The sequence below is a fragment of the Coregonus clupeaformis genome, chromosome 29, assembly GCF_020615455.1.
Source record: "Coregonus clupeaformis isolate EN_2021a chromosome 29, ASM2061545v1, whole genome shotgun sequence".
NCBI classification, from domain to species: Eukaryota; Metazoa; Chordata; class Actinopteri; order Salmoniformes; family Salmonidae; genus Coregonus; species Coregonus clupeaformis.
In genome coordinates, this window is record NC_059220.1 from 63,672,929 (window position 1) to 63,699,494 (window position 26,566).

General features: G+C 44.8%; 1 protein-coding gene across 1 annotated transcript; it reads left to right on the forward strand.

Annotated features, from left to right (window-relative positions):
• Nucleotides 1–402: 402 nt before the first annotated feature.
• On the forward strand, nt 403–22,938 carry LOC121572285 (zinc finger and BTB domain-containing protein 10). The gene is made up of 5 exons (XM_041884303.2): nt 403–1,334; nt 11,308–12,346; nt 14,610–14,675; nt 17,837–18,012; nt 21,897–22,938. The coding sequence occupies exons 1-5, from the start codon at nt 642–644 to the stop codon at nt 22,176–22,178; spliced, it is 2,256 nt and encodes a 751-aa protein (XP_041740237.2). The 5' UTR covers nt 403–641; the 3' UTR covers nt 22,179–22,938.
• The last annotated feature ends 3,628 nt before the right edge of the window (nt 22,939–26,566 follow it).

A 26,566-nucleotide genomic window follows, 5' to 3' on the forward strand; every position in this document is an offset into this window, starting at 1 on the left:
ATTTGGGTACTTTTTCCACCACTGCCCAAAAGCAACAACAACAAAAAATCAGGAATTTTTACGATTTGCCAATGTTGACTTTGTGGCTGTGGTAACCGGTAGGCTATGTCACCACCACACCTTGTGCGTTAGATCACTTGTTGTACCTGTCCATTGGAATTAATATAAAACATACACGATAAGCGCACTTGATCTATTTGACGCAGTTAATACAAGGGGACTGTCACCCCGCTTGGAAGAAGGTATGAAAGGAGGACAAGGATGTATTGGTGAAGACAAGCAAAACCTAAGATGAAAAGCCACTCAAATAAAAGACGCCATGCTGTTAACCGCACCCCCATCTTCCTTTAAATGAGCCCCCACACAGCCCCCCTTCTCTGATCGAGGTGCATTGTGGGGAAAGTCGTTGCCATTCGACCTCTGCAGGCCTGCGCGGACGCAGCTAGAACCCTGAAATTCATTATGCGTTTAAAAGCTTTATTTATTTCCGCATAACCTACATACTCTCACCAGGAGGCCAAAGCGGAAAAAACGACAACCAGCCATTTAATTCGGATCCGTAACATAGAACACTTAAATAAATATAAATTAGTCGGTAGGAATATTGTTAAGAAAGTGGTAGATTTTAATATATTAAGAAAATGTCCGGAGAGAGAAACCGCAGGTCGCTGGCGTTCCGAGGAGGTGGATTAGCCGTAACCAGCTCCAGTGGTGTCGGTGGGGGCAACAGTAAAAGCTTGGAGGCCCAGGCCTGTCAAGACCGACATTTGAACGGGACCAGGCCAGATAAAGAAGAGGATAGGGACCTGGGGGCAAAAGGACCATCGCAAGGGAGAGTGGAGGGTGGGGGGTCTGTCAGCGATAGCACAGAACCAGAGGCTGAGGAGGAAGAGGACCCGGAAGGGGGCAACTGGGCAGCCGGGGACGGAGAGGATCGTGTCGGTTGGGTGGCAGTAACTGTCGGAGAAGACGAGTCCAGGGAAGGGAACAGCCGGACAGCGGGTAACTGCCTGAACAGCGAGGACGGCGCTGTCTTAGGCAGCGGTGGCACGGGATCCGAGGACAACAGAGGCGAAGCTGGCAGGAAGTCTTGGGTAGAAATGAGACCGCAGACGCTACTCCAAAAACACTCCCAATTCCAAGCTTCATGGCTACAGGAGTTTCCATGGCTCACATTTTGTCAGGAGACGGGACTTATGTCTTGTTCCTGGTGTCACAACATTGCCACTAAAAACAACGACGAGCTGGTCAGAGGTAGTCGAAATTACAAGCGGCCCTTGCTGCTGAGACATCACCTGTCTTCTGAGCACGGGAGGAATGACCCGACAAAGCAGGTAAAGTGTCATCCGCGTCATTTATGGTTTTCATTTTTAGTTGTCTGTAGCTAGCGAAGTTAGCAAATATTATCTGAGAAACAAAATAGACAGCCAGCTAACCATACTAAGTGGCTACCTTAGCTAACTAACTAATTGGCTTGCTAAGCTTCTGTTTTAGGCACAGCTGACTTCGAGTAGCTTACTAGCCAGGCTAGTGCGACCTAACAGTTCCCTGGCAGTTTAATTTCCCCGCGAGAGGCTAGCTAGCTAGCTAGCTGGCTTCCTATTTCGCTAACTTTAGCTAGCTAATGTCACTTGCTAGTTTGAAACTGATGTTAATGTTTGATAGTAAATGGGAGCTAGCCTGATCCCATGTCAATCTAAATACCTACAGCTCACGTGAATAAAATGTGATTAATGGTGACATTACTACAGAAACCAGTTACTAGTTAAACAAATCTGGCTAGTTCGAGTTAGCCTGTAGGCCAGTAACAGTGTGAGTCCCATTTAGCTTACAGTACTATTCTAAAAGTAATGGGTGGCTAGCTAGCTTCGCTTGTTATTTTACATTTCCATAGCCACAAGGACAGTACACATACTAGTTATCAGCAACTACCTTGGTTGATTGCTAGCTAGAGGTCGCCAAAGGGAAGGGCTTGACCCTATTAGCATTTGGGGAATTGAACCCCTGCCTACCCAACCACTCCTCTGTTCTGCTTTAAATGTCATTTTACTGGCTCGCTCACAGTAAAGAGCAGAATGTCCTCTGGCGCATTTCTCACTTCCTCCCCTTTGGGGCACCTAAATTAGAGGCATTGTGCTAGATGACTCCCCAAAATCCATAGATGGTGTGTCACAGGCTAGGTTGGACAGGAGGAGAGGTAAATCAAGTCCCAGCAGCTTGAGAGCTAGCTACCTCTACCCTTCCTCCCGGCCTCAGATGCAATTATTTCTGTGAATAGGTTACAATGGGACTCTAATGGGTACAATTTGACTCTAATGGGTTCATATGTATGCAGGCAGCATCATGGGTCGGCACAGCAACATCTGACCTTGTCACCCCATCAATGTATGGATTAATGGGGGGAATATTATGGTATGGTTGTTTCATATCATATAATTAAATAGCCATACATTGTCAGATTGTATGTAGAGGAGAACTGAAACCATTATACCCTCTTGAAAGACCATCACCAAGGGTTATTCCCGCTGTTAGCTTGATATCAAACATTGATTAGCCTACTTGGTGAAATTACCAATGTGAAAAGGATTAATATGTTAATATTGATGCAAATAAATCACATATTTGGAATAGTCCTGACCATAGGACATATGAAACCGCTTCTGGACGAGATGAAACATTTCACTTGACTTGTGTATGTACAAAAACTGTCAGACTCCTCTACTACACAATTACAAAGCAATTACTAAAATCCTATCTAACAACATGTTGTGACTAGTAATTAGGCTACAGTGTTTTTACACAGGGTTAAAGGGTAGTCACAGTAGTGTATGTATGTATGTATGTATGTATGTATGTATGTATGTATGTATGTATGTATGTATGTATGTATGTATGTATGTATGTATGTATGTATGTATGTATGTATGTGAACTACAGATCCCAGTTACCAAATGGATATCTATCACTTCCTATCCTGACTCTGATTAAAGCTGTCAGGGGAATTAAGAGCATGCAGCCACAATTTGACTCTTCATTTGTCAGTGAAACGCAAGAGGATTGGATCACACTGCATGGCTAGTTCCTTCCGTCCAATCCACTAACTTGTACACATCACGAATTAAGAAGGAAATCCAGTGAGAGGAGAGATTAGAGCAGATGAAGCAGTAGTCCTCCTCCCTAGAAACAAGACGACCCCGGATGGTTGGCAACAAGACCCTGGCATGAGTTTAGATGTTAAGGAGAGGGAGGGACACGACAGACACCACCTGCCTTATCCACCGTGTATTTAAACACTTTGCTATAGCCTCATTTCACGTCGAGGCATATTTTTTTATATGGTTTTAGATGGTCTTTAAAATCTCTTACATTTCTGTAATTTATTTAAGGTCAAAGTTAAATATATGCAAATGAGGTTTTCCCTGTGGTGTTTTCCCCGTATATAATAGTAGCCTAATACTGTTTGAATATTAACTGTGTGAACTGCATTGTAGCAGCACATGAATATGGCATCATTATTTTCTTCACCTAATTCCAGACCAAAGTCGTGCCCAGCTGCGTGGCTAACCTAACTCGATTAGCTCTGCTATAGCGAGGACACACAGACCAAAGCAGCTGTGGCTGACTGACTGTGGGTCTGTGGGTCTCATACATACAGCCTGGGTCTGGGCTGTACAGTTCTGGTCTATACAGCACCACCATACAGCCCTGGGTTGGGTCGGGGTAGTGTTCGGCCCTCGGAGTGGGCCGAGGGGGCTCCTCTTATCTCTTGTCTGCAGATGCTTCACCCTGTGAAATAGATGTGTATTGGGGGTGCAGGCCAAGGAAGTGTAGAGAGGGGTGGGGAGGGAGAGAATTCTTCCCAGGAATCCTTCAACCCTATGAGGAGCCCTTTGCATTGTTGAGAGGCCTGGCTCCCCTCCACACACCTTAGGGTCATTCACACTGCTGTAGTAGTGTTCTGTCATCTGGGAGACGGTCGGGTTAGGGGAGGTGTGGAGCTAGCTGGCCTCAGGATGGTAGATGGATGTTAGAGGAACAGGGGTGTTTGTGTGTATTTGGGGTGAATAGAGGAAGGGCAAGGGTAAACAGAAACTGGTGGTGTTGTCTCTGAGAACAATGTTACTGATCATTTTGTGTGTGTGGCCTCATTAGCCAGGGCTCTCGTTGCCCGCATGGCCCTTGGTTTGTTTTGGTGTTGTGAGATATCGTTCTGAGAATTTTACTCTAAGGGCATGGTAAGAGATTATAGTACATCACAGGATATCCATTGGTAGGTAGGCTATGTATTGAAGTAGTTTCAGTCAGCTATTTTAATAAAGGCAACATCGATAGTAGTAACCTATACATAGCATAAGGATGCAGATGGAATTTATTTTAGATGACCAACTCTCTCATCAACGACCCCTGCCCCTGTACACTTATTATTCCACCACTAACTATCTCTAGGCCTGGCTCACAACAAATGGCCACGTCAGAGGTGGATATTGTCACCATGATGTTCTCTTTTGGACCCAGCCAGTCAGCCAGAGCAGTGTGAGAGACCTGCCGATCCAGCAGCATCCGCTCTCCAACAGCACTAACACACTGTAACACGTGGCACATCTGGAGGAATGATGAAGGATGAACCGAGCTGGAGCAGGAGAGACGAGGGAGTCCTAGCCTGACTCCATAGCTCCGTATTGCAGCCCATCTCACAGAGCCTACATGCAGTACTGTAGCAGGCCTGTACCCCAACCATTGTGACCAGTCTGGGTTACTGGGTCAGTTAACGGCGTCAATAACAGGACGTATCCCCACCATTGTGACCTGTCAGTTCTGGTGTCAAGACCACCCAGTGAACGCTACTGGGTTAAAGATGGTAAAGATGAATCTTTATGCAACCAGGAAGTAGGCCTAGGTCATTTTTTTTAGGGGGTAGATCAGCTTTAATATTGCAGATAGTGTGGCTTCTATCAAAGTAATTGTCTGCATCATTTCCAATCCCCCATATATACATTCAGACTTTTTCCACATTTTGTTACGTTACAGCCTTATTCTAAAAATTTTATTTTTAATTTTTTAAACAACCTAAACACACAGGAACTCTGGAGCTCTGTCACAGTGACCATCAGGTTCTTGGTCACCTCTCTGACCAAGGCCCTTCTCCCGCGATTGCTCAGTTTGGCCCGGGCAGCCAGCTCTAGGAAGAGTCTTGGTGGTTCCAAACTTCTTCCATTTAAGAATGATGGAGGCCACTGTGTTCTTAGGGACCTTCAATGCTGCAGAAATTTTTTGGTACCCTTCCCCAGATCTGTGCCTCGACAAAATCCTGTCTCGGAGCTCTACGGACAATTCCTTCGACCTCATGGCTTGGTTTTTGCTCTGACATGTACTGTCAACTGTGGGACTTTATACAGTGAGGGGGAAAAAGTATTTGATCCCCTGCTGATTTCGTACGTTTGCCCACTGACAAAGACATGATCAGTCTATAATTTTAATGTTAGGTTTATTTGAACAGTGAGAGACAGAATAACAACAAAAAAATCCAGAAAAACGCATGTCAAAAATGTTATGAATTGATTTGCATTTTAATGAGGGAAATAAGTATTTGACCCCTCTGCAAAACATAATAATAATAATAATAATAATAATATGCCATTTAGCAGACGCTTTTATCCAAAGCGACTTACAGTCATGTGTGCATACATTTTTACGTATGGGTGGTCCCGGGGATTGAACCCACTACCCTGGCGTTACAAGCGCCATGCTCTACCAGCTGAGCTACAGAGGACCACAAGGTACAGTTCTTGGTGGCAAAACCCTTGTTGGCAATTAGAGGTCAGACGTTTCTTGTAGTTGGCCACCAGGTTTGCACACATCTCAGGAGGGATTTTGTCCCACTCCTCTTTGCAGATCTTCTCCAAGTCATTAAGGTTTCGAGGCTGACATTTGGCAACTCGAACCTTCAGCTCCCTCCACAGATTTTCCATGGGATTAAGGTCTGGAGACTGGCTAGGCCACTCCAGGACCTTAATGTGCTTCTTCTTGAGCCACTCCTTTGTTGCCTTGGCCGTGTGTTTTGGGTCATTGTCATGTTGGAATACCCATCCACGACCCATTTTCAATGCCCTGGCTGAGGGAAGGAGGTTCTCACCCAAGATTTGACGGTACATGGCTCCGTCCATCGTCCCTTTGATGCAGTGAAGTTGTCCTGTCCCCTAAGCAGAAAAACACCCCCAAAGCATAATGTTTCCACCTCCATGTTTGACAGTGGGGATGGTGTTCTTGGGGTCATAGGCAGCATTCCTCCTCCTCCAAACACGGCGAGTTGAGTTGATGCCAAAGAGCTCGATTTTGGTCTCATCTGACCACAACACTTTCACCCAGTTCTCCTCTGAATCATTCAGATGTTCATTGGCAAACTTCAGACGGGCCTGTATATGTGCTTTCTTGAGCAGGGGGGCCTTGCGGGCGCTGCAGGATTTCAGTCCTTCACGGCGTAGTGTGTTACCAATTGTTTTCTTGGTGACTATGGTCCCAGCTGCCTTGAGATCATTGACAAGATCCTCCGTGTAGTTCTGGGCTGATTCCTCACCGTTCTCATGATCATTGCAACTCCACGAGGTGAGATCTTGCATGGAGCCCCAGGCCGAGGGAGATTGACAGTTCTTTTGTGTTTCTTCCATTTGCGAATAATCGCACCAACTGTTGTCACCTTCTCACCAAGCTGCTTGGCGATGGTCTTGTAGCCCATTCCAGCCTTGTGTAGGTCTACAATCTTGTCCCTGACATCCTTGGAGAGCTCTTTGGTCTTGTCCATGGTGGAGAGTTTGGAATCTGATTGATTGATTGCTTCTGTGGACAGGTCTTTTATACAGGTAACAAGCTGAGATTAGGAGCACTCCGTTTAAGAGTGTGCTCTTAATCTCAGCTCGTTACCTGTATAAAAGACACCTGGGAGCCAGAAATCTTTCTGATTGAGATGGCGTCAAATACTTATTTCCCTCATTAAAATGCAAATCAATTTATAACATTTTTGACATGCGTTTTTCTGGATTTTGTTGTTGTTATTCTGTCTCTCACTGTTCAAATAAACCTACCATTAAAATTATAGACTGATAACTTATTTGTCAGTGGGCAAACGTACAAAATCAGCAGGGGATCAAATACTTTTTTCCCTCACTGTATAGACAGGTGTGTGCCTTTCCAAATCATGTCCAATCAATTGAATTTGCCACAGGTTCGAGTCTCATAGCAAAGGGTCTGAACACTTATGTAAATAAGGTATTTCTGTTTTTTATTTGTAATACATTTGCAAACATTTCTAAAAACATGTTCGCTTGTCATTATGGGGTATTGTGTGTAGATTGATGAGGGGGAAAAAATTATTTAATCCATTTCAGAATAAGTCTGTAACGTAACAATGTGGAAAAAGTAATGAGGTCTGAATACTTTCCGAATGCACTGTGTGTGTATATATGTACATATATATACACTGCTAAAAAAAATAAAGGGAACACTTAAACAACACAATGTAACTCCAAGTCAATCACACTTCTGTGAAATCAAACTGTCCAATTAGGAAGCAACACTGATTGACAATACATTTCACATGCTGTTGTGCAAATGGAATAGACAACAGTGGAAATTATAGGCAATTAGCAAGACACCCCCAATAAAGGACTGGTTTTGCAAGTGGTGACCACAGACCACTTCTCAGTTCCTATGCTTCCTGGCTGATGTTTTGGTCACTTTTGAATGCTGGCGGTGCTTTCACTCTAGTGGTAGCATGAGACGGAGTCTACAACCCACACAAGTGGCTCAGGTAGTGCAGCTCATCCAGGATGGCACATCAATGCGAGCTGTGGCAAGAAGGTTTGCTGTGTCTGTCAGCGTAGTGTCCAGAGCATGGAGGCGCTACCAGGAGACAGGCCAGTACATCAGGAGACGTGGAGGAGGCCGTAGGAGGGCAACAGCCCAGCAGCAGGACTGCTACCTCCGCCTTTGTGCAAGGAGGAGCAGGAGAGCACTGCCAGAGCCCTGCAAAATGACCTCCAGCAGGCCACAAATGTGCATGTGTCTGCTCAAACGGTCAGAAACAGACTCCATGAGGGTGGTATAAGGGCCCGACGTCCACAGGTGGGGGTTGTGCTTACAGCCCAACACCGTGCAGGACGTTTGGCATTTGCCAGAGAACACCAAGATTGGCAAATTCGCCACTGGCGCCCTGTGCTCTTCACAGATGAAAGCAGGTTCACACTGAGCACATGTGACAGAGTCTGGAGACTCCGTGGAGAACGTTCTGCTGCCTGCAACATCCTCCAGCATGACCGGTTTGGCGGTGGGTCAGTCATGGTGGGGGTGGCATTTCTTTGGGGGGCCGCACAGCCCTCCATGTGCTCGCCAGAGGTAGCCTGACTGCCATTAGGTACCGAGATGAGATCCTCAGACCCCTTGTGAGACCATACGCTGGTGCGGTTGGCTCTGGGTTCCTCCTAATGCAAGACAATGCTAGACCTCATGTGGCTGGAGTGTGTCAGCAGTTCCTGCAAGAGGAAGGCATTGATGCTATGGACTGGCCCGCCCGTTCCCCAGACCTGAATCCAATTGATCTGGGACATCATGTCTCGCTCCATCCACCAACGCCACGTTGCACCACAGACTGTCCAGGAGTTGGCGGATGCTTTAGTCCAGGTCTGGGAGGAGATCCCTCAGGAGACCATCCACCACCTCATCAGGAGCATGCCCAGGCGTTGTAGGGAGGTCATACAGGCACGTGGAGGCCACACACACTACTGAGCCTCATTTTGACTTGTTTTAAGGACATTACATCAAAGTTGGATCAGCCTGTAGTGTGGTTTTCCACTTTAATTTTGAGGGTGACTCCAAATCCAGACCTCCATGGGTTGATTAAATTTGATTTCCATTGATAATTTTTGTGTGATTTTGTTGTCAGCACATTCAACTATGTAAAGAAAAAAGTATTTAATTTAATAAGATACATCTCTCCCTCTATCTATCTATACCCCCCATCTCTCCCTCTATCTATACCCCCCATCTCTCCCTCTATCTATACCCCCCATCTCTCCCTCTATCTATACCCCCCATCTCTTTCTCTATCTATACCCCCCCATCTCTCCCTCTATCTATACCCCCCCATCTCTCCCTCTATCTATACCCCCCATCTCTCCCTCTATCTATACCCTCCCATCTCTCCCTCTATCTATACCCCCCCATCTCTCCCTCTATTTATACCCCCCATCTCTCCCTCTATCTATACCCCCCATCTCTCCCTCTATCTATACCCCCCATCTCTCCCTCTATCTATACCCCCCATCTCTCCCTCTATCTATACCCCCCATCTCTCCCTCTATCTATACCCCCCATCTCTCCCTCTATCTATACCCCCCATCTCTCCCTCTATTTATACCCCCCATCTCTCCCTCTATCTATACCCCTCATCTCTCCCTCTATCTATCTATACCCCCCATCTCTCCCTCTATCTATACCCCCCATCTCTCCCTTTATCTATACCCCCCATCTCTCCCTCTATCTATACCCCCCATCTCTCCCTCTATCTATACCCCCCCATCTCTCCCTCTATCTATACCCCCCCATCTCTCCCTCTATCTATACCCCCCCATCTCTCCCTCTATCTATACCCCCCCATCTCTCCCTCTATCTATACCCCCATCTCTCCCTCTATCTATACCCCCATCTCTCCCTCTATCTATACCCCCATCTCTCCCTCTATCTATACCCCCCATCTCTCCCTCTATCTATCTATACCCCCCATCTCTCCCTCTATCTATCTATACCCCCCATCTCTCCCTCTATCTATACCCCCCATCTCTCCTCTATCTATACCCCCCATCTCTCCCTCTATCTATACCCCCCATCTCTCCCTCTATCTATACCCCCCATCTCTCCCTCTATCTATACCCCCCATCTCTCCCTCTATCTATCTATACCCCCCATCTCTCCCTCTATCTATACCCCCCATCTCTCCCTCTATCTATACCCCCCATCTCTCCCTCTACCCCCCATCTCTCCCTCTATCTATACCCCCCCATCTCTCCCTCTATCTATACCCCCCATCTCTCCCTCTATCTATACCCCCCCATCTCTCCCTCTATCTATACCCCCCATCTCTCCCTCTATCTATCTATACCCCCCCATCTCTCCCTCTATCTATACCCCCCATCTCTCCCTCTATCTATACCCCCCCATCTCTCCCTCTATCTATACCCCCATCTCTCCCTCTATCTATACCCCCCATCTCTCCCTCTATCTATACCCCCCATCTCTCCCTCTATCTATACCCCCCCATCTCTCCCTCTATCTATACCCCCCATCTCTCCCTCTATCTATACCCCCCATCTCTCCCTCTATCTATACCCCCCATCTCTCCCTCTATCTATACCCCCCCATCTCTCCCTCTACCCCCATCTCTCCCTCTATCTATACCCCCCCATCTCTCCCTCTATCTATACCCCCATCTCTCCCTCTATCTATACCCCCCATCTCTCCCTCTATCTATACCCCCATCTCTCCCTCTATCTATACCCCCCATCTCTCCCTCTATCTATACCCCCCATCTCTCCCTCTAGCTATACCCCCCATCTCTCCCTCTATCTATACCCCCCCATCTCTCCCTCTATCTATACCCCCCCCATCTCTCCCTCTATCTAGCATTAGCTGGCATTTAAGAGAGAGCCTTGCTGCTCCTGATTACAACCCCATCCTGCCTGCTTGGACAAGGGCTTCCAGTCAGTCAGAGTAGGCAGATAGGGATGGGGGGGGCTCGAGCAATGTAAATTACTCAGGATTAGGACATCTGCTATGCAATTTCTTTAAAAAACGAGGCAGAAATGTATGCAGACAGTGTGTTAGTGTAGCAACCGTTCACTTAGTGCTGTGTTCTTCTCCGTACCGACTTGGCCTGCTGCCCTGCTTGGGAAACTCCCATGGAGGATGGAGGGAGGGTTGGCAAGAAGAAGAAAAAAAATGGGAAGAAAATAGTATTTATCTTGATAGAGAATAAATAGGCTTAATCTGGATCTAGGTGACCTGCACCATCATCTGAAAGGTTGGGAGTAACCGTAACCCAAGCCACTCTCTCGTGACAGTGTATTTACCTATTTTGGAGTAGTAGTGGTAGGCTTTCCTACATTTCCAGTTTCCACCAGGCAAAGCAACCCCACACCACAACTCACCTTCCCCATTATGGAGCCAGTCAGACCAGTTTCACCCCTGCCAGGTCCTTGTCCCTGTCCTTTCTGTCCCTAGCCAATAATCGTGTGTGTGTGTGTGTGTGTTGTCTACCAGGAGCTGGAGCGGCCTGGCTGTGAAGACTCCCCCAAGGGCACAGACATGGAGACAGAAGACTACTACAGGAACAACAAACCCAACCAGGACTCTTACTGCTACCAGCTGCTGCAGGAACTCAACAAACAACGCAAAGGAGGTATCCTCTGTGACGTCAACATCGTGGTGAGTGGAGAGGTGTTCCGGGCGCACAAGAACATCCTCGTGGCCGGGAGCCGTTACTTCAAGACCCTCTACTGCCTGACCAAGAGTGAGAACTCATCCTCGTCGTGTGACCAGACGACCACAGTCACCGTCACCCACCTCGACGTGGCGGCCGGGGCGGGGTTCTCAGTCATCCTGGACTTCCTGTATAGCGGTAACCTCCTGCTGACCAGTCAGAACGCCATCGAGGTGATGTCCGTGGCCTCCTACCTCCAGATGACTGAGGTGGTGGGCTCATGTCGGTCGTTCATCAAGGAAGCCCTCAACATCAGCATCAAGCAGGAGGCCCCCGACTCAGTGGTGGTGGATTACAACAAGAGGAGAACGGTGGCCAAAGATGGAGCAGGACAGGTGGGCTCGGACAGCAGCACCAACAAGAAGCCTGGGAGTAACTTCTGGGCCACCAGCATCCTGTCCAAGCTGTCGATAAAAGCCAGTGGTCATGTCAACAATGGGGACCAGGCAGGGGGAGGCAGCGTGAAGGAGGAGCCCAGTGATGTGGAGGTGTCTGCGGGGGAGGGCTGTGCCCTGGGGAGCTCCGGCTGGGGCTGCGAGAACTCGTCCGAGTCGGCTGAGAACGAGCCGCCGAGCGTTCCGGGGCCGGTGTTCGTCTGGAACGAGCCGGCTCCCGGGGCGGCGGCGGGCGGGCCGGTGGCAGTGAAGCGGGAAGATCAGAGGGCGGAGCCGGGTAGCGGGCGGAGGAAAAAACAGATCACTCGGCGGTTCGTCTACAACATCCCACCGGAGTCGGAGGAAGGGTTTGACGAAGGGATGTTCATCCAGCCCTCAGCCTCCTACCCCAGGGAGGACTTCTCCTTCCTCTCTGAGAACGCAGGTACGTCACCACACCCTCCTCTCACTCACACCAGCAGATCTTTAGGTAGCCAATGGTCAGACCAACAGTTCAAAACAATACAACTTTGTTGTCCAAATGCACTGCACTAAATCCCCCCCCCCACAGACAACACATGAACGGACCAACAGTTCTTTAGATGACCAAACAGCAGGCCTGTTTTAGTGAATGTGTACGTCCTAGCATTTTCTATGTAGTTCCTAGTCTGACATGGTATGACAACCATGCCTCTAGTCATGGCATTTAAAGTTTGCAGAAGTCTGAGTTAGTTCAGCATTCAGCCCTGTTCCTGAGTGAGTGAGTGAGTGAGTGAGTGAGTGAGTGAGTGAGTGAGTGAGAGAGTGAGAGAGTGAGAGAGTGAGAGAGTGAGAGAGTGAGAGAGTGAGAGAGTGAGAGAGTGAGAGAGTGAGAGAGTGAGAGAGTGAGAGAGTGAGAGAGCTAACTAACTAGCTACTGTACGTCCAACACTGACTGGACATGGCCTCTCTCAGCTATGGATGGCAGCGAGTGTGACCAGATAGTCACCATACCCAGAGCGGTTCAAAAACTAGTTGAAATCATTTCAAATACTTTATCTGTGCTCGATTGAGCTTGCCTGGCTTAATGGACCAATAAAATAATCCCCAAACTGCAAAAACCCGCCCATCTGGCACTTCAGGCGGGCTTGAGATAATGCTCAAAGTGTTAGAAAAATGTCAAATAGTATTTGAACCCAGGTCTGATCCAGAGTGAAGGCCAGCCAGCCTGGTATGCATATATGAGTATGGCCAGCGTTTTTAAGCTGGCCCACTTCTCTCCTCGCCCTGCCGCCCCATACCACAGAAACCCTGGGTAATCTCTAAGTCTATGAGCCTGTCACAGCCACACACACACACACACACATACATACGCTCACACACACACACACACACACATACACAGTCCCAGCTCTGCCCCCCATTAAGTGGTATGCTGTATGGAATGATATCATGTATTAAGTGGGGGGTTTTCACTCCTAATGAAGGAAAGCAGTGGACACATTCTTCCCTCAGGCTCCTTTAAACACAACACAAATGATCTTAGCTCATGTTCCTCAGGGCACTTTAATGTAGAGAGGGTTTTCCAGTAACATGTGTGTGTCATCATTAATGCAACAATATGATTCCCTAATTTGGCACTTCGACCTCTCCCTTTCTCTCAGTCTCTTCAGCCTATCAGAGGAAAATCCCTTCTAAAGTAGTAGTACTTCTAAACTGTACTAGTATGGATTACTATGAGGAGAAGCTGCTGTTTAGCATGGCTGAGCACTGTAGCAGCATGGATCATGTTCATTAGGGCACAGCGTTTTGCAACAGAAAATGAAGATTTCTTATTGAACAGGTCTCGATAGTCTCTCCCTTTTCCAGTCTGTTGTCTTATGCTTGGTACCGGAAAAACAGGAGCTATGCTTTAGGTGAACCACAGGGACATCCCCCCCCTGCTGTACCATAGCAGAGCTGCTGGATTCATGGCTATAAAGTCTTGGTTCCTCTCCAAACAAGGCTGTTGGATTGTTTAAAAGGGCGGGCTGCATGGTTGCTGACTCTTTATACACACAAGCACACGCACACACAATAGATAACTCCCCTCAATCCCTCGGAGGTGCAAAGCTTTTAAGGTCTGACCCTCTCTCCCTCCCTAATCCCCCCTAATGCACTGGGGCTGTCCTCACCATTCCAAATATTGACCCAGGCAGACAGAACAGAGAATAGGACCCGTGGTCAGGTACTTAACAATAGGTTCTGAGGGCCAGGCCCTGAGCTAGGGCTAATTAAGCCTGTTCAGTGATCCTCAGTGAGGGGCTGAGGGCTCCATCCTGTCATTCACTTATTAATCCATAGCCCAGTGGGAGAGGCTGCAGAACACAGTGTCCTGGCTAGAAGAAGTGTCCTGCTTACAGCAGTCTAGGGAATAGATGACAGAACATAGGCAGCACCAGGGTCGTGTTCATCTGGGATTAGGCACCAGGGTCGTGTTCATCTGGGATTAGGCACCAAATGGAAAGAACAAAGTCAGACAGAAACAGGGAGGGTCTACCTCAGCGACTTGTCCAAAAATAAACTCTCATTTTCGTTTTAACTTTAACTTTGTTTTAAAACGTTTTGCGACGGTGTGCCCTGCTGAACAAGACTCCGGGGATAGGTGGGGCCTGGTGTTTGTGTACGTCCACCCCCCCCCCTCAAAGCTTTCAGACCCTCTTATCATGTCTTTGTTTCACCTCTCACAGAACTGGCCAACCAGATCCAATACAGCCTCCTACAAGAGTCCCGGCAAGGGGGGTCCTGGGAGAATGGTAAGGGTTGTGTTCTCCTGTGATTATAGTGTATAGTAGTTGGCTCATTGTCTGTTCAGAAATACACTTCCAGTCCAAAGTTTGGACACACCTACTCATTCAAGGGTTTTTCTTTATTTTGACTATTTTCTACATTGTAGAATAATAGTGAAGACATCAAAACTATGAAATAACACATATGGAATCATGTAGTAAACAAAAAGGTGTTAAACAAATCAAAATATATTTTATATTGGAGATTCTTCAAATAGCCAACCTTTGCCTTGATGACAGCTTTGCACACTCTTGGCATTCTCTCAACCAGCTTCACCTGGAATGCTTTTCCAACAGTCTTGAAGAAGTTCCCACATATGCTGAGCACTTGTTGGCTGCTTTTCCTTCGCTCTGCTGTCCGACTCATCCCAAACCATCTCAATTGTTTTTTGTTTTTTTAGGGGGTAGATCAGCTTTAATATTTCAGAAAGATTGTAACTTCCATCAATGTAATTGTCTGCATCACTTCCAATCTCCCATATGTTTTTTTTCACGCAAATATACAGTGGGGAAAAAAAGTATTTAGTCAGCCACCAATTGTGCAAGTTCTCCCACTTAAAAAGATGAGAGAGGCCTGTAATTTTCATCATAGGTACACGTCAACTATGACAGACAAATTGAGAAAAATAAATCCAGAAATCACATTGTAGGATTTTTTATGAATTTATTTGCAAATTATGGTGGAAAATAAGTATTTGGTCACCTACAAACAAGCAAGATTTCTGGCTCTCACAGACCTGTAACTTCTTCTTTAAGAGGCTCCTCTGTCCTCCACTCGTTACCTGTATTAATGGCACCTGTTTGAACTTGTTATCAGTATAAAAGACACCTGTCCACAACCTCAAACAGTCACACTCCAAACTCCACTATGGCCAAGACCAAAGAGCTGTCAAAGGACACCAGAAACAAAATTGTAGACCTGCACCAGGCTGGGAAGACTGAATCTGCAATAGGTAAGCAGCTTGGTTTGAAGAAATCAACTGTGGGAGCAATTATTAGGAAATGGAAGACATACAAGACCACTGATAATCTCCCTCGATCTGGGGCTCCACGCAAGATCTCACCCCGTGGGGGTCAAAATGATCACAAGAACGGTGAGCAAAAATCCCAGAACCACACGGGGGGACCTAGTGAATGACCTGCAGAGAGCTGGGACCAAAGTAACAAAGCCTACCATCAGTAACACACTACGCCGCCAGGGACTCAAATCCTGCAGTGCCAGACGTGTCCCCCTGCTTAAGCCAGTACATGTCCAGGCCCGTCTGAAGTTTGCTAGAGTGCATTTGGATGATCCAGAAGAGGATTGGGAGAATGTCATATGGTCAGATGAAACCAAAATATAACTTTTTGGTAAAAACTCAACTCGTCTTGTTTGGAGGACAAAGAATGCTGAGTTGCATCCAAAGAACACCATACCTACTGTGAAGCATGGGGGTGGAAACATCATGCTTTGGGGCTGTTTTTCTGCAAAGGGACCAGGATGACTGATCCGTGTAAAGGAAAGAATGAATGGGGCCATGTATCGTGAGATTTTGAGTGAAAACCTCCTTCCATCAGCAAGGGCATTGAAGATGAAACGTGGTTGGGTCTTTCAGCATGACAATGATCCCAAACACACCGCCCGGGCAATGAAGGAGTGGCTTCGTAAGAAGCATTTCAAGGTCCTGGAGTGGCCTAGCCAGTCTCCAGATCTCAACCCCATAGAACATCTTTGGAGGGAGTTGAAAGTCTGTGTTGCCCAGCGACAGCCCCAAAACATCACTGCTCTAGAGGAGATCTGCATGGAGGAATGGGCCAAAATACCAGCAACAGTGTGTGAAAACCTTGTGAAGACTTACAGAAAACGTTTGACCTGTGTCATTGCCAATAAAGGGTATATAACAAAGTATTGAGAAACTTTTGTTATTGACCAAATACTTATTTTCCACCATAATTTGCAAAGAAATTCATAAAAAAATCCTACAATGTGATTTTCTTGGTTATTTTTTCTCATTTTGTCTGTCATAGTTGACGTGTACCTATGATGAAAATTACAGGCCTCTCTCATCTTTTTAAGTGGGAGAACTTGCACAATTGGTGGCTGACTAAATACTTTTTTCCCCCCACTGTGTGTATGTGTGTTATATATATATATATACTGATTCGATATTACTAAACACATACTTATGACAGATTTGTTTTCAAACCTTATGTCGTGAACCTAATTTGGTGGCTGGTTAATATGATGGTGATGATCAATGATCGGAATACTTACAGTATTGTAGGTTGCTCTGGATAGGAGCTAACTGACTAAAATGTAAATATCCCCCAAGATGGTGTTGTGAATAGCACTGTAGCTAGTTGAGCACAGCACAGGTGACCTGCTTTTCCTCAGCCCCCTGGCGACCTGGCCTGCTTGACAACGCTTTTGTTTAGAGCGTCTTGGCTCAAACAAAGACAAAGGCAGGACCCTATCATTCAGCTGTCTGTGACGTGAGCCTAGCCAGCCAAATCAATAGTTTAACTATAGTCACATCTACAGTTGTCCCTTAGGTGGTTTAGATGTTAGGAGGGTGGTATGACGTCACTACACATTTCTCACATACTAGATTTGTCAAACATCTTTCTTCACAATTGTGTAAATTGCTTATCGAGGCTGTACTATTTGAACACTTTAACCTGGTGTGTTGACATCTTGTGAAATGTTAATAGCAGCTGAGGCACAGCATTTTTTTTTTAGATATTCTTTCCTAACTACACATGTGGAATGTTTTATGTCAGTGGGCTAATGGTAAAACAAGATTTCGGTAGAGAAATCAAATTATACTTATTACCCTAGACATTAGTGTTGCCATGACAACTGACGCAGTTGAGTATTTAACGGTTTCTGAGTGAGTGTTTTTCCATCCCATAAACACCATAGTAAACATGATATCCTCTCACTGAGGATTCAACCACACACACAACCCCTCATCCCACCACCACACCCAACACCTCCTCTCTTTTATTGGGAAGGGAAGAACCAAGGGGCTCCACCGCCAGAGACTGGAGTGGCTCTACAAATGACTGCCCCCAATTCCACTCTTCATTGTCTGTGTCAACTGATTAGAAAGCAACCTCCTGCCTGATAACCTGTGTTTTTCTCTCAGGCGAGTCGTCCGACATAGCCCTGAATAAGCTGAAGTGTCCCCACTGTAACTACATCGCTAAGCACCGGAGAACACTAAAGAGGCATCTCATCATCCACTCCGGTGTCCGCTCCTTCAGCTGCGACATCTGTGGCAAGCTGTTCACCCGCAGAGAGCACGTCAAGAGACATTCCCTGGTAAGACCCTACACCCTGCCCTACACCCTTCCCTAAAACACCCAGTACCTCCCCTAGCTGTTCACCCACAGAGAGCACGTCAAGAGACATTCCCTGGTTATACCCTACACCCTACCCTAACTGTTCATTCCCTGGTTAGACCCCACACCCTACCCTAACTGTTCATTCCCTGGTTAGACCCTACCCTAACTGTTCATTTCCTGGTTAGACCCCACACCCTACCCTAACTGTTCATTCCCTGGTTAGACCCTACCCTAACTGTTCATTTCCTAGTTGGACCCTACACCCTACCCTAACTGTTCATTTCCTGGTCAGACCCGACACCCATATCACCATATCAAATCAAATTTTATTTGCCACATGCGCCAAATACAACATGTGTAGACCTTACAGTGAAATGCTTACTTACAAGCCCTTAACCAACAATGCAGTTTAAAAATAAAAAATAAGTGTTAAGTAAAAAATAAGATATAGATAAGTAGAAAATAGCAAATAATTAAAGAGTGCAGTAAAATCAAATAACAGTAGGGAGGCTATATACAGGGGGTACCGGTACAGAGTCAATGTGGGGGGGCACCGGTTAGTCGAGGTGATTGAGGTCATATGTTCATGTGGGTAGAGTTATTCAAGTGACTATGCATAAATAATGAACAGAGTAGCAGCAGTGTAAAAGAGGGGGTTGGGGTGAGGTGTGGTGGTGTCCCTCTGGTGTAGTGTCCCTCTGGTGTAGTGTCCCTCTGGTGTAGTGTCCCTCTACACCAGGAGTATCCAACAGGTCAATAGAGAGCTAACAGTGGCTACCAGCCCACCTATGAGTAGCTCACCAATCAATTCTGAAAGTACATGTATTTTTCACGTGTTTCACAGCAAACTGTCATAAACAACTCTCACAAGTATCAGACACATCAAGCTCCCGGCTACTATCCAATCAAATCCACATTGACATAATCCCACCCCTAGTTAGCCACTATTGGCTTAAAAAGCCAAATGTACCACAATATCTGCCAATACATTTTCAGCAATATCGCCCGTCTGTCTGTGACGTGCGCGCTTGTCTGTCTATCATTCACTTTGTGTATCCAGTTAGGGATCATGATAACAGTCTGAGATCCCCAGAGATTGGAAAGCTGCCGCGGTCATCCCCCTCTTCAAAGGGGGTGACACTCTAGATCCAAACTGCTACAGACCTATATCCATCCTGCCCTGCCTTTCGAAAGTATTCGAAAGCCAAGTTAATAAACAGATCATCGACCATTTTGAATACCACCGTACCTTCTCCGCTATGCAATCCGGTTTCCGAGCTGGTCACGGGTGCACTTCAGCCACGCTCAAGGTCCTAAACGATATTATAACCGCGATTGATAATAGACAGTACTGTGCAGCCGTCTTCATCGACCTGGCCAAGGCTTTCGACTCTGTCAACCACCGCATTCTTATTGGCAGACTAAATAGCCTTGGTTTCTCAAATGACTGCCTCGCCTGGTTCACCAACTACTTCTCAGATAGAGTTCAGTGTGTCAAATCGGAGGGCCTGTTGTCTGGACCTATGGCAGTCTCTATGGGGGTGCCACAGGGGTTCAATTCTTGGGCCGACACTTTTCTCCGTGTATATCAATGATGTCGCTCTTGCTGCTGGTGACTCTCAGATCCACCTCTCACGAGACGACACCATTTTGTATACATCTGGCCCTTCATTGGACACTGTGTTAACAAACCTCCAAACGAGCTTCAATGCCATACAACAATCCTTCAGTAGCCTTCAACTGCTCTTAAACACTAGTAAAACTAAATGCATGCTTTTCAATCGAACGCTGCTAGCACCCGCCCACCCGACTAGAATCACCACTCTCGACGGGTCTGACCTAGAGTATGTGGACAACTACAAATATCTAGGTGTCTGGTTAGACTGTAAACTTAACTTCCAGACTCACATAAAGAATCTCCAATCCAAAGTTAAATCTAGAATCGGCTTCCTATTTCGCAACAAAGCCTCCTTCACTCATGCTGCCAAACATGCCCTCGTAAAACTGACTATCCTACCGATCCTTGACTTCGGCGATGTCATTTATAAAATAGCCTCCAACACTCTACTCAGCAAATTGGATGTAGTCTATCACAGTGCCATCCGTTTTGTCTCCAAAGCCCCATACACTACCCACCACTGTGACCTGTACGCTCTTGTTGGCTGGTCCTCACTACATGTTCGTCGTCAAACCCACTGGCTCCAGGCCATCTATAAATCACTGCTAGGCAAATCCCCGCCTTATCTTAGCTCATTGGTCACCATAGCAGCACCCACCCGTAGTCTGCGCTCCAGCAGGTATATCTCACTGGTCATTCCCAAAGCCAACACCTCCTTTGGCCGCCATTCCTTCCAGTTCTCTGCTGCCAATGACTGGAACGAATTGCAAAAATCTCTGAAGCTGGAGACTCTTATCTCCCTCAATAACTTTAAGCATCAGTTGTCAGAGCACCTTACCGATCACTGCACCTGTACACAGCCCATCTGAAATTAGCCCACCCAACTACCTCATCCCTATATTGTTATTTAATTTGCTCTTTTGCACCCCCAGTATCTCTATTTGCACATAATCTCTTGCACATCTAGCATTCCAGTGTTAATACTATTGTAATTATTTTGCACTATAGCCTATTTATTGCCTTACCTCCATAACTTGCTACATTTGCACACACTGTATATATATTTTCTGTTGTATTTCTGACTTTATGTTTTTTTTTTTTTACCCCATATGTAACTCTGTGTTGTTTTTGTTGCACTACTTTGCTTTATCTTGGCCAGGTCGCAGTTGTAAATGAGAACCTGTTCTCAACTGGCTTACCTGGTTAAATAAAGGTGAAATAAAATAAAAAAATAAAAGTCTTGTGGAGACTTTCCCCAAAAACCTTCTCAATTAAATGTTAACTGCAAAGTAAGCATACCCGGCGCAATCATGATTGTTTGCATCAATCGGGTGGGCTTTTGTTTGTCTGTCATGACATATGTAGCAGCAAAAGCATCACTAGACCAGCACAATCCTCTGTCGCAAAATTCGCAATTAAAGGGGTATTACACTCAAATCAAAATGTTTACATTTATTTTTTTACTCAAAAGTATCTTCTGATATGATTTCAGCATTGACATGGACTCCCACTCCATCACTGTTCTCTCTCTCTCTCTCTCTCTCTCTCTCTCTCTCTCTCTCTCTCTCTCTCTCTCTCTCTCTCTCTCTCTCTCTCTCTCTCTCTCTCTCTCTCTCTCTCTCTCTCTCTCTCTCTCTCTCTCTCTCTCTCTCTCTCTCTCTCTCTCTCTCTCTCTCTCTCTCTCTCTCTCTCTCTCTCTCTCTCTCTCTCTCTCTCTCTCTCTCTCTCTCTCTCTCTCTCTCTCTCTCTCTCTCTCTCTCTCTCTCTCTCTCTCTCTCTCTCTCTCTCTCTCTCTCTCTCTCTCTCTCTCTCTCTCTCTCTCTCTCTCTCTCTCTCTCTCTCTCTCTCTCTCTCTCTCTCTCTCTCTCTCTCTCTCTCTCTCTCTCTCTCTCTCTCTCTCTCTCTCTCTCTCTCTCTCTCTCTCTCTCTCTCTCTCTCTCTCTCTCTCTCTCTCTCTCTCTCTCTCTCTCTCTCTCTCTCTCTCTCTCTCTCTTTCTTTCTTCCCACCCTTCCTCTGTAACTGTCGCCACCCTTCCTCTATGTAGAAGTCTCTCCCATGACTTTAGCTGGATTGGGGGAGTGTCAGTTTCACATTCATATTTCAGCCTTAACTTATGGTTTTCAACTTTCGTATTTATGATGATTCCAGGATCTTTCCTGGAGTTTCTCATTTCCAAGTTTCTAATTATTCTGACAGCACATGAACGCAGCATTAATCCTTGTCTCCCCCCCCATCCCTACAGGTGCACAAGAAGGACAAAAAGTACAAGTGCATGGTGTGCAAAAAGATCTTCATGCTGGCGGCCAGCGTGGGGATACGGCACGGCTCACGGCGCTACGGCGTGTGTGTGGACTGTGCCGACTCCCACCAGGCCACGCAGGAGGGCCTGGAGACCCTGGAGGGGTTCGTTCGCGAAGACGACGACTTCGAGGGGGAGGAGCCTGACGAGGGGGAGGAGCCTAACGACAACGACCAAACCAACTTGGAGGAGGGCGACACTGGTGCCGCCCCAGAGGACGACTAGCGACTAGCTCAGATAGAAACAAACTAAAAATAGTTCACGATTTAAAAAAATAAAATAAAGCTGGTAAACAATCAACAACTCCAAAGTGCTATCAAACCTCGAGGTTACTTACACGGTTTTAGTGTATGAGACAAAGAGAGAAGCTTTGGTAGAGCAGGACTCCAAGATGTACAGATATTCTATGTGTCAGACTCTGAGCCTAGTGCTCACTAGAGAAAGAGATAAAAATGAAATATTGAAATCAGGTTTATGGTGATTTTATTTTTGGGGAGTTGGGGGTGTACAGCGATTTTAGTTGCAATAGGCCAATCATCTTAAGAAATATTATTTAATTTATGAAAAGTTATTATGGTCTTATTCAATGATATAATTTTTTTTCTGTTTTGTTGTAAACTGCTATCAAAGAAGTTCAGTTTAAATTTTTGACTGTACTTTCTGTCAAATCTGTAAGTATATTGCTTGGTGCATGTTTTTAGAAGGAAAGACGTCAAAGAAAGGGCATTATTTGCCGACAGGAAGATTTGATGTTTAGATGCCCTGAACATTATGATTTTATCCTATTACTAGTCTATCTTTTCCCTGCACAAATCTTGGAACCAAAAATTCTGTTTTGTGACTAATTTATCACAGCCATATTTATGAGTTTAAGTTAAGTGGGCTGTGCTATTGTGCCAAGCAGAAAGCACACCAAGATTTATCAGGAAACAAAAAAACTACTGAGAGAAAAAAAGGAAGCGAAAGTATGAGGGGAAATGTTATTTGCTAGCTTTATACAAATCACAGCACCACACACAGTAACACTTTATAAAGCATTTTGACATTCACTTAAAGCTTGAATTTTGCCAAATGACGGAAACGTTTGGTGCTGTAATGTTTATGTCGCGAAATACTGGACCTACAGCTGTATATGATGTTTATAATCATAAAGCTTGAAATGACTCAGTTATAGAATATTAATCAGCTATCTATATAACACTGTTGTGCTACGGCGCCTATCAGGTATGCTTTGCCATTGTCTTTTTGTATTTAATGCACACACACGCTCACATACCATTTTGTAGAACTACCGGCAGTACTTGTAAACATGATGTAGGGACCTAAGTTAAAAATATACCTTTTATATATATGTGGTTTATATTGGGTACTGATATAGTATAGCTCTATATATATTATAGCTCTCTCTCTATCTATATATATATATATATATATATATATATACAGTGTGTGTATATATAGCTATATACTTTGAATCACTTGAACGTTGGGTGTAAGGTAGTATTTGAAGAGTGCAGATAGATCATTATATGTGACGTATGAAGTCTGAAAGAGAAACTCCATTTTGAAAAGTTAAAGTTTTTACAATCAGTTTTTATTTAATTTGATATAAGTATTTTTATTTTGTCTGCCAGGTAGGAAAACACTTAGTTCGGTATAAAGTGAAGATCTATGATGCGTAATAGACATGCACTTACTACTTTTTTGCGTTCATGAAAATCATTTTGTTTTCAATGTCTTTTCTTGCTTCCCCAAAGTGGGTCTGAATGGAACTATATGAAAACAGTTTTTTCTCTTCCATGCAGAACCTTTTCTTAGATGTTTTGTTATTTGATATTATTATATTGGCTCCGAAATGCAATCAAGACTGTTAATTTCTATCTATTTGTCCTACCAAATTGTTTATTAATTATTGTTGAGATAGCCAGGTAATCTCTACAGTATGCAGAGCCTTGCTTGTGTATGTAATTGTCAGAAAAAAAAAGAAAAAAAAGATACAACTTTCACTTTACCCTAAATGCATACAGTTGAAGTTGGAAGTTTACATACACCTTAGCCAAATACATTTAAACTCAGTTTTTCACAATTCCTGACATTTAATCCTAGTAAAAATGCCCTGTCTAAGGTCAGTTAGGATCACCACTTTATTTTAAGAATGTGAAATGTCAGAATAATAGTAGAGAGAATGATTTATTTCAGCTTTTATTTCTTTCATCACATTCCCAGTGGGTCAGAAGTTTACATACACTCAATTAGTATTTGGTAGCATTGCCTTTAAATTGTTTAACTTGGGTCAAACGTTTCGGGTAGCCTTCCACAAGCTTCCCACAATAAGTTGGGTGAATTTTGGCCCATTCCTCATGACAGAGCTGGTGTAACTGAGTCAGGTTTGTAGGCCTCCTTACTCGCACACACTTTTTCAGTTCTGCCCACAAATGTTCTATAGGATTGAGGTCAGGGCTTTGTGATGGCCACTCCAATACCTTGACTTTGTTGTCCTTAAGCCATTTTGCCACAACTTTGGAAGTATGCTTGGGGTCATTGTCCATTTGGAAGACCCATTTGCGACCAAGCTTTAACTTCCTGACTGATGTTTTGAGATGTTGCTTCAATATATCCACATAATTTTCCTTCCTCATGATGCCATCTATTTTATGAAGTGCACCAGTCCCTCCCAAGGATGAACCAGACTTGTTGAGGTCTACAAAAAAAAATGTCTGAGGTCTTGGCTGATTTCTTTTGATTTTCCCATGATGTCAAGCAAAGAGGCACTGAGTTTGAAGGTAGGCCTTGAAATACATCCACAGGTACACCTCCAATTGACTCAAATGATGTCAATTAGCCTATCAGAAGCTTCTAAAGCCATGACATCATTTTCTGGAATTTTTCAAGCTGTTTAAAGGCACAGTCAACTTAGTGTATGTAAACTTCTGACCCACTGGAATTGTGATACAGTGAAATAATCTGTCAACAATTGTTGAAAAAATTACTTGTGTCATGCACAAAGTAGATGTCCTAACCGAAAACTATAGTTTGTTAACAAGAAATGTGTGGAGTGGTTGAAAAACGAGTTTTAATTACCTAAGTGTATGTAAACTTCCCACTTCAACTATATATAGTTTTATTTGTCCTTCATGATGTATTTTCTTTTCCTTTTTTATTTAATTGAAATAAATATGGATTGTTTGCAGGTTAAAACCTAGGAACAGCAGTTTGTCCATATGCAGTGGATATATTGAAGTGCTATAATTATACAGAAATGTTTGATCTCCCTGTACTCTCCCTGTACTCCAAATGCAAATGTATTTTTTAAAGAAAGCTCCTATAGAAAGATCCTCATCCATGTTCGTAAAATATGATTTACCTTCAAATAACTGGGAGGGATTCTATATTAATGGAAAAATAAATATTTAACTACTTGATTTTACTTAATGGAACACACTCAGCTGCAGTTAGCTTGTTTAAAACCTTGGCCTGGTGTTGTGTCTTGTCCTACTGGGTTGCCTTCAGAAGGCTTGTCCAATACGGTGTGCCCTAATGAACACGTCCCTAACCTTCCACTCGTAACTGTTCACACCTGTGCTCGTCCATCAAACCACCCTGTTTCTCTTTTACTGTACAATGGATGATCTCAAGGTGACGTAGTGTTTTAGATTTTATTATGCTGTACTGAAATGGACAAAACAAGTAAAACACTACTACAGATACAGAAACATGGGTTTTTTTCCGGCTGTATTTTTTTAAAGATGTTTTAAAAGGTGTATTTTTCAACTCTCTTTTCAAACTACAGCGATGCAAAACCAACGGGCCTTTCCTGGGCTCAACCCTAAACACAAAACAAGTCAGGTTACTCTTTTTTTCATTTTTTTTTTTTCAAGGTTTTCAAAAATGAATACATTCTCTTTTTTTCTGTTTCAATTGTACTACTGTTCCTCTATAATACATATTCAAAATAAAACGTTGATATTGCACTTGATCTTTGGTTTATTTATTTCAGATGTTTTTTAATCACTTCACTTTCTATTCTTCACCCCTTTCCGATTACGTAGTCCCTCTTAACTATGTCTTTACATGGGGACATTTTCCGTACGCACAAAAAGCTGATTTCTCTCAAATTTGGTGCACAAATGTATTTACATCCCTGTTAGTGAGCATTTCTCCTTTGCCAAGATAATCCATCCACCTGACAGGTATGGCATATCAAGAAGCTGATTAAACAGCATGATCGTTACACATGTGCACCTTGTGCTGGGGACAATAAAAGGCCACTCTAAAATGTGCAGTTTTGTCACACAACACAATGCCACAGATGGCTAAAGTTTTGAGGGAGCGTGCAATTGGCATGCTGACTGCAGGAATGTCCACCAAAGCTGTTGCCAGAGAATTGAATGTTCATTTCTCTACCATAAGCCACCTCCAATGTTGTTTAAGAGAATTTGGCAGTACGTCCAACCGGCCTCACAACTGCAGACCACGTGTATGGCGTCGTGTGGGCGAGCGGTTTGCTGATGTCAACGTTGTGAACAGAGTGTCCCACGGTGGCGGTGGGTTTATGGTATGGGCAGGTATAAGCTACGGACAATGAACACAACTGCATTCTATCTATGGCAATT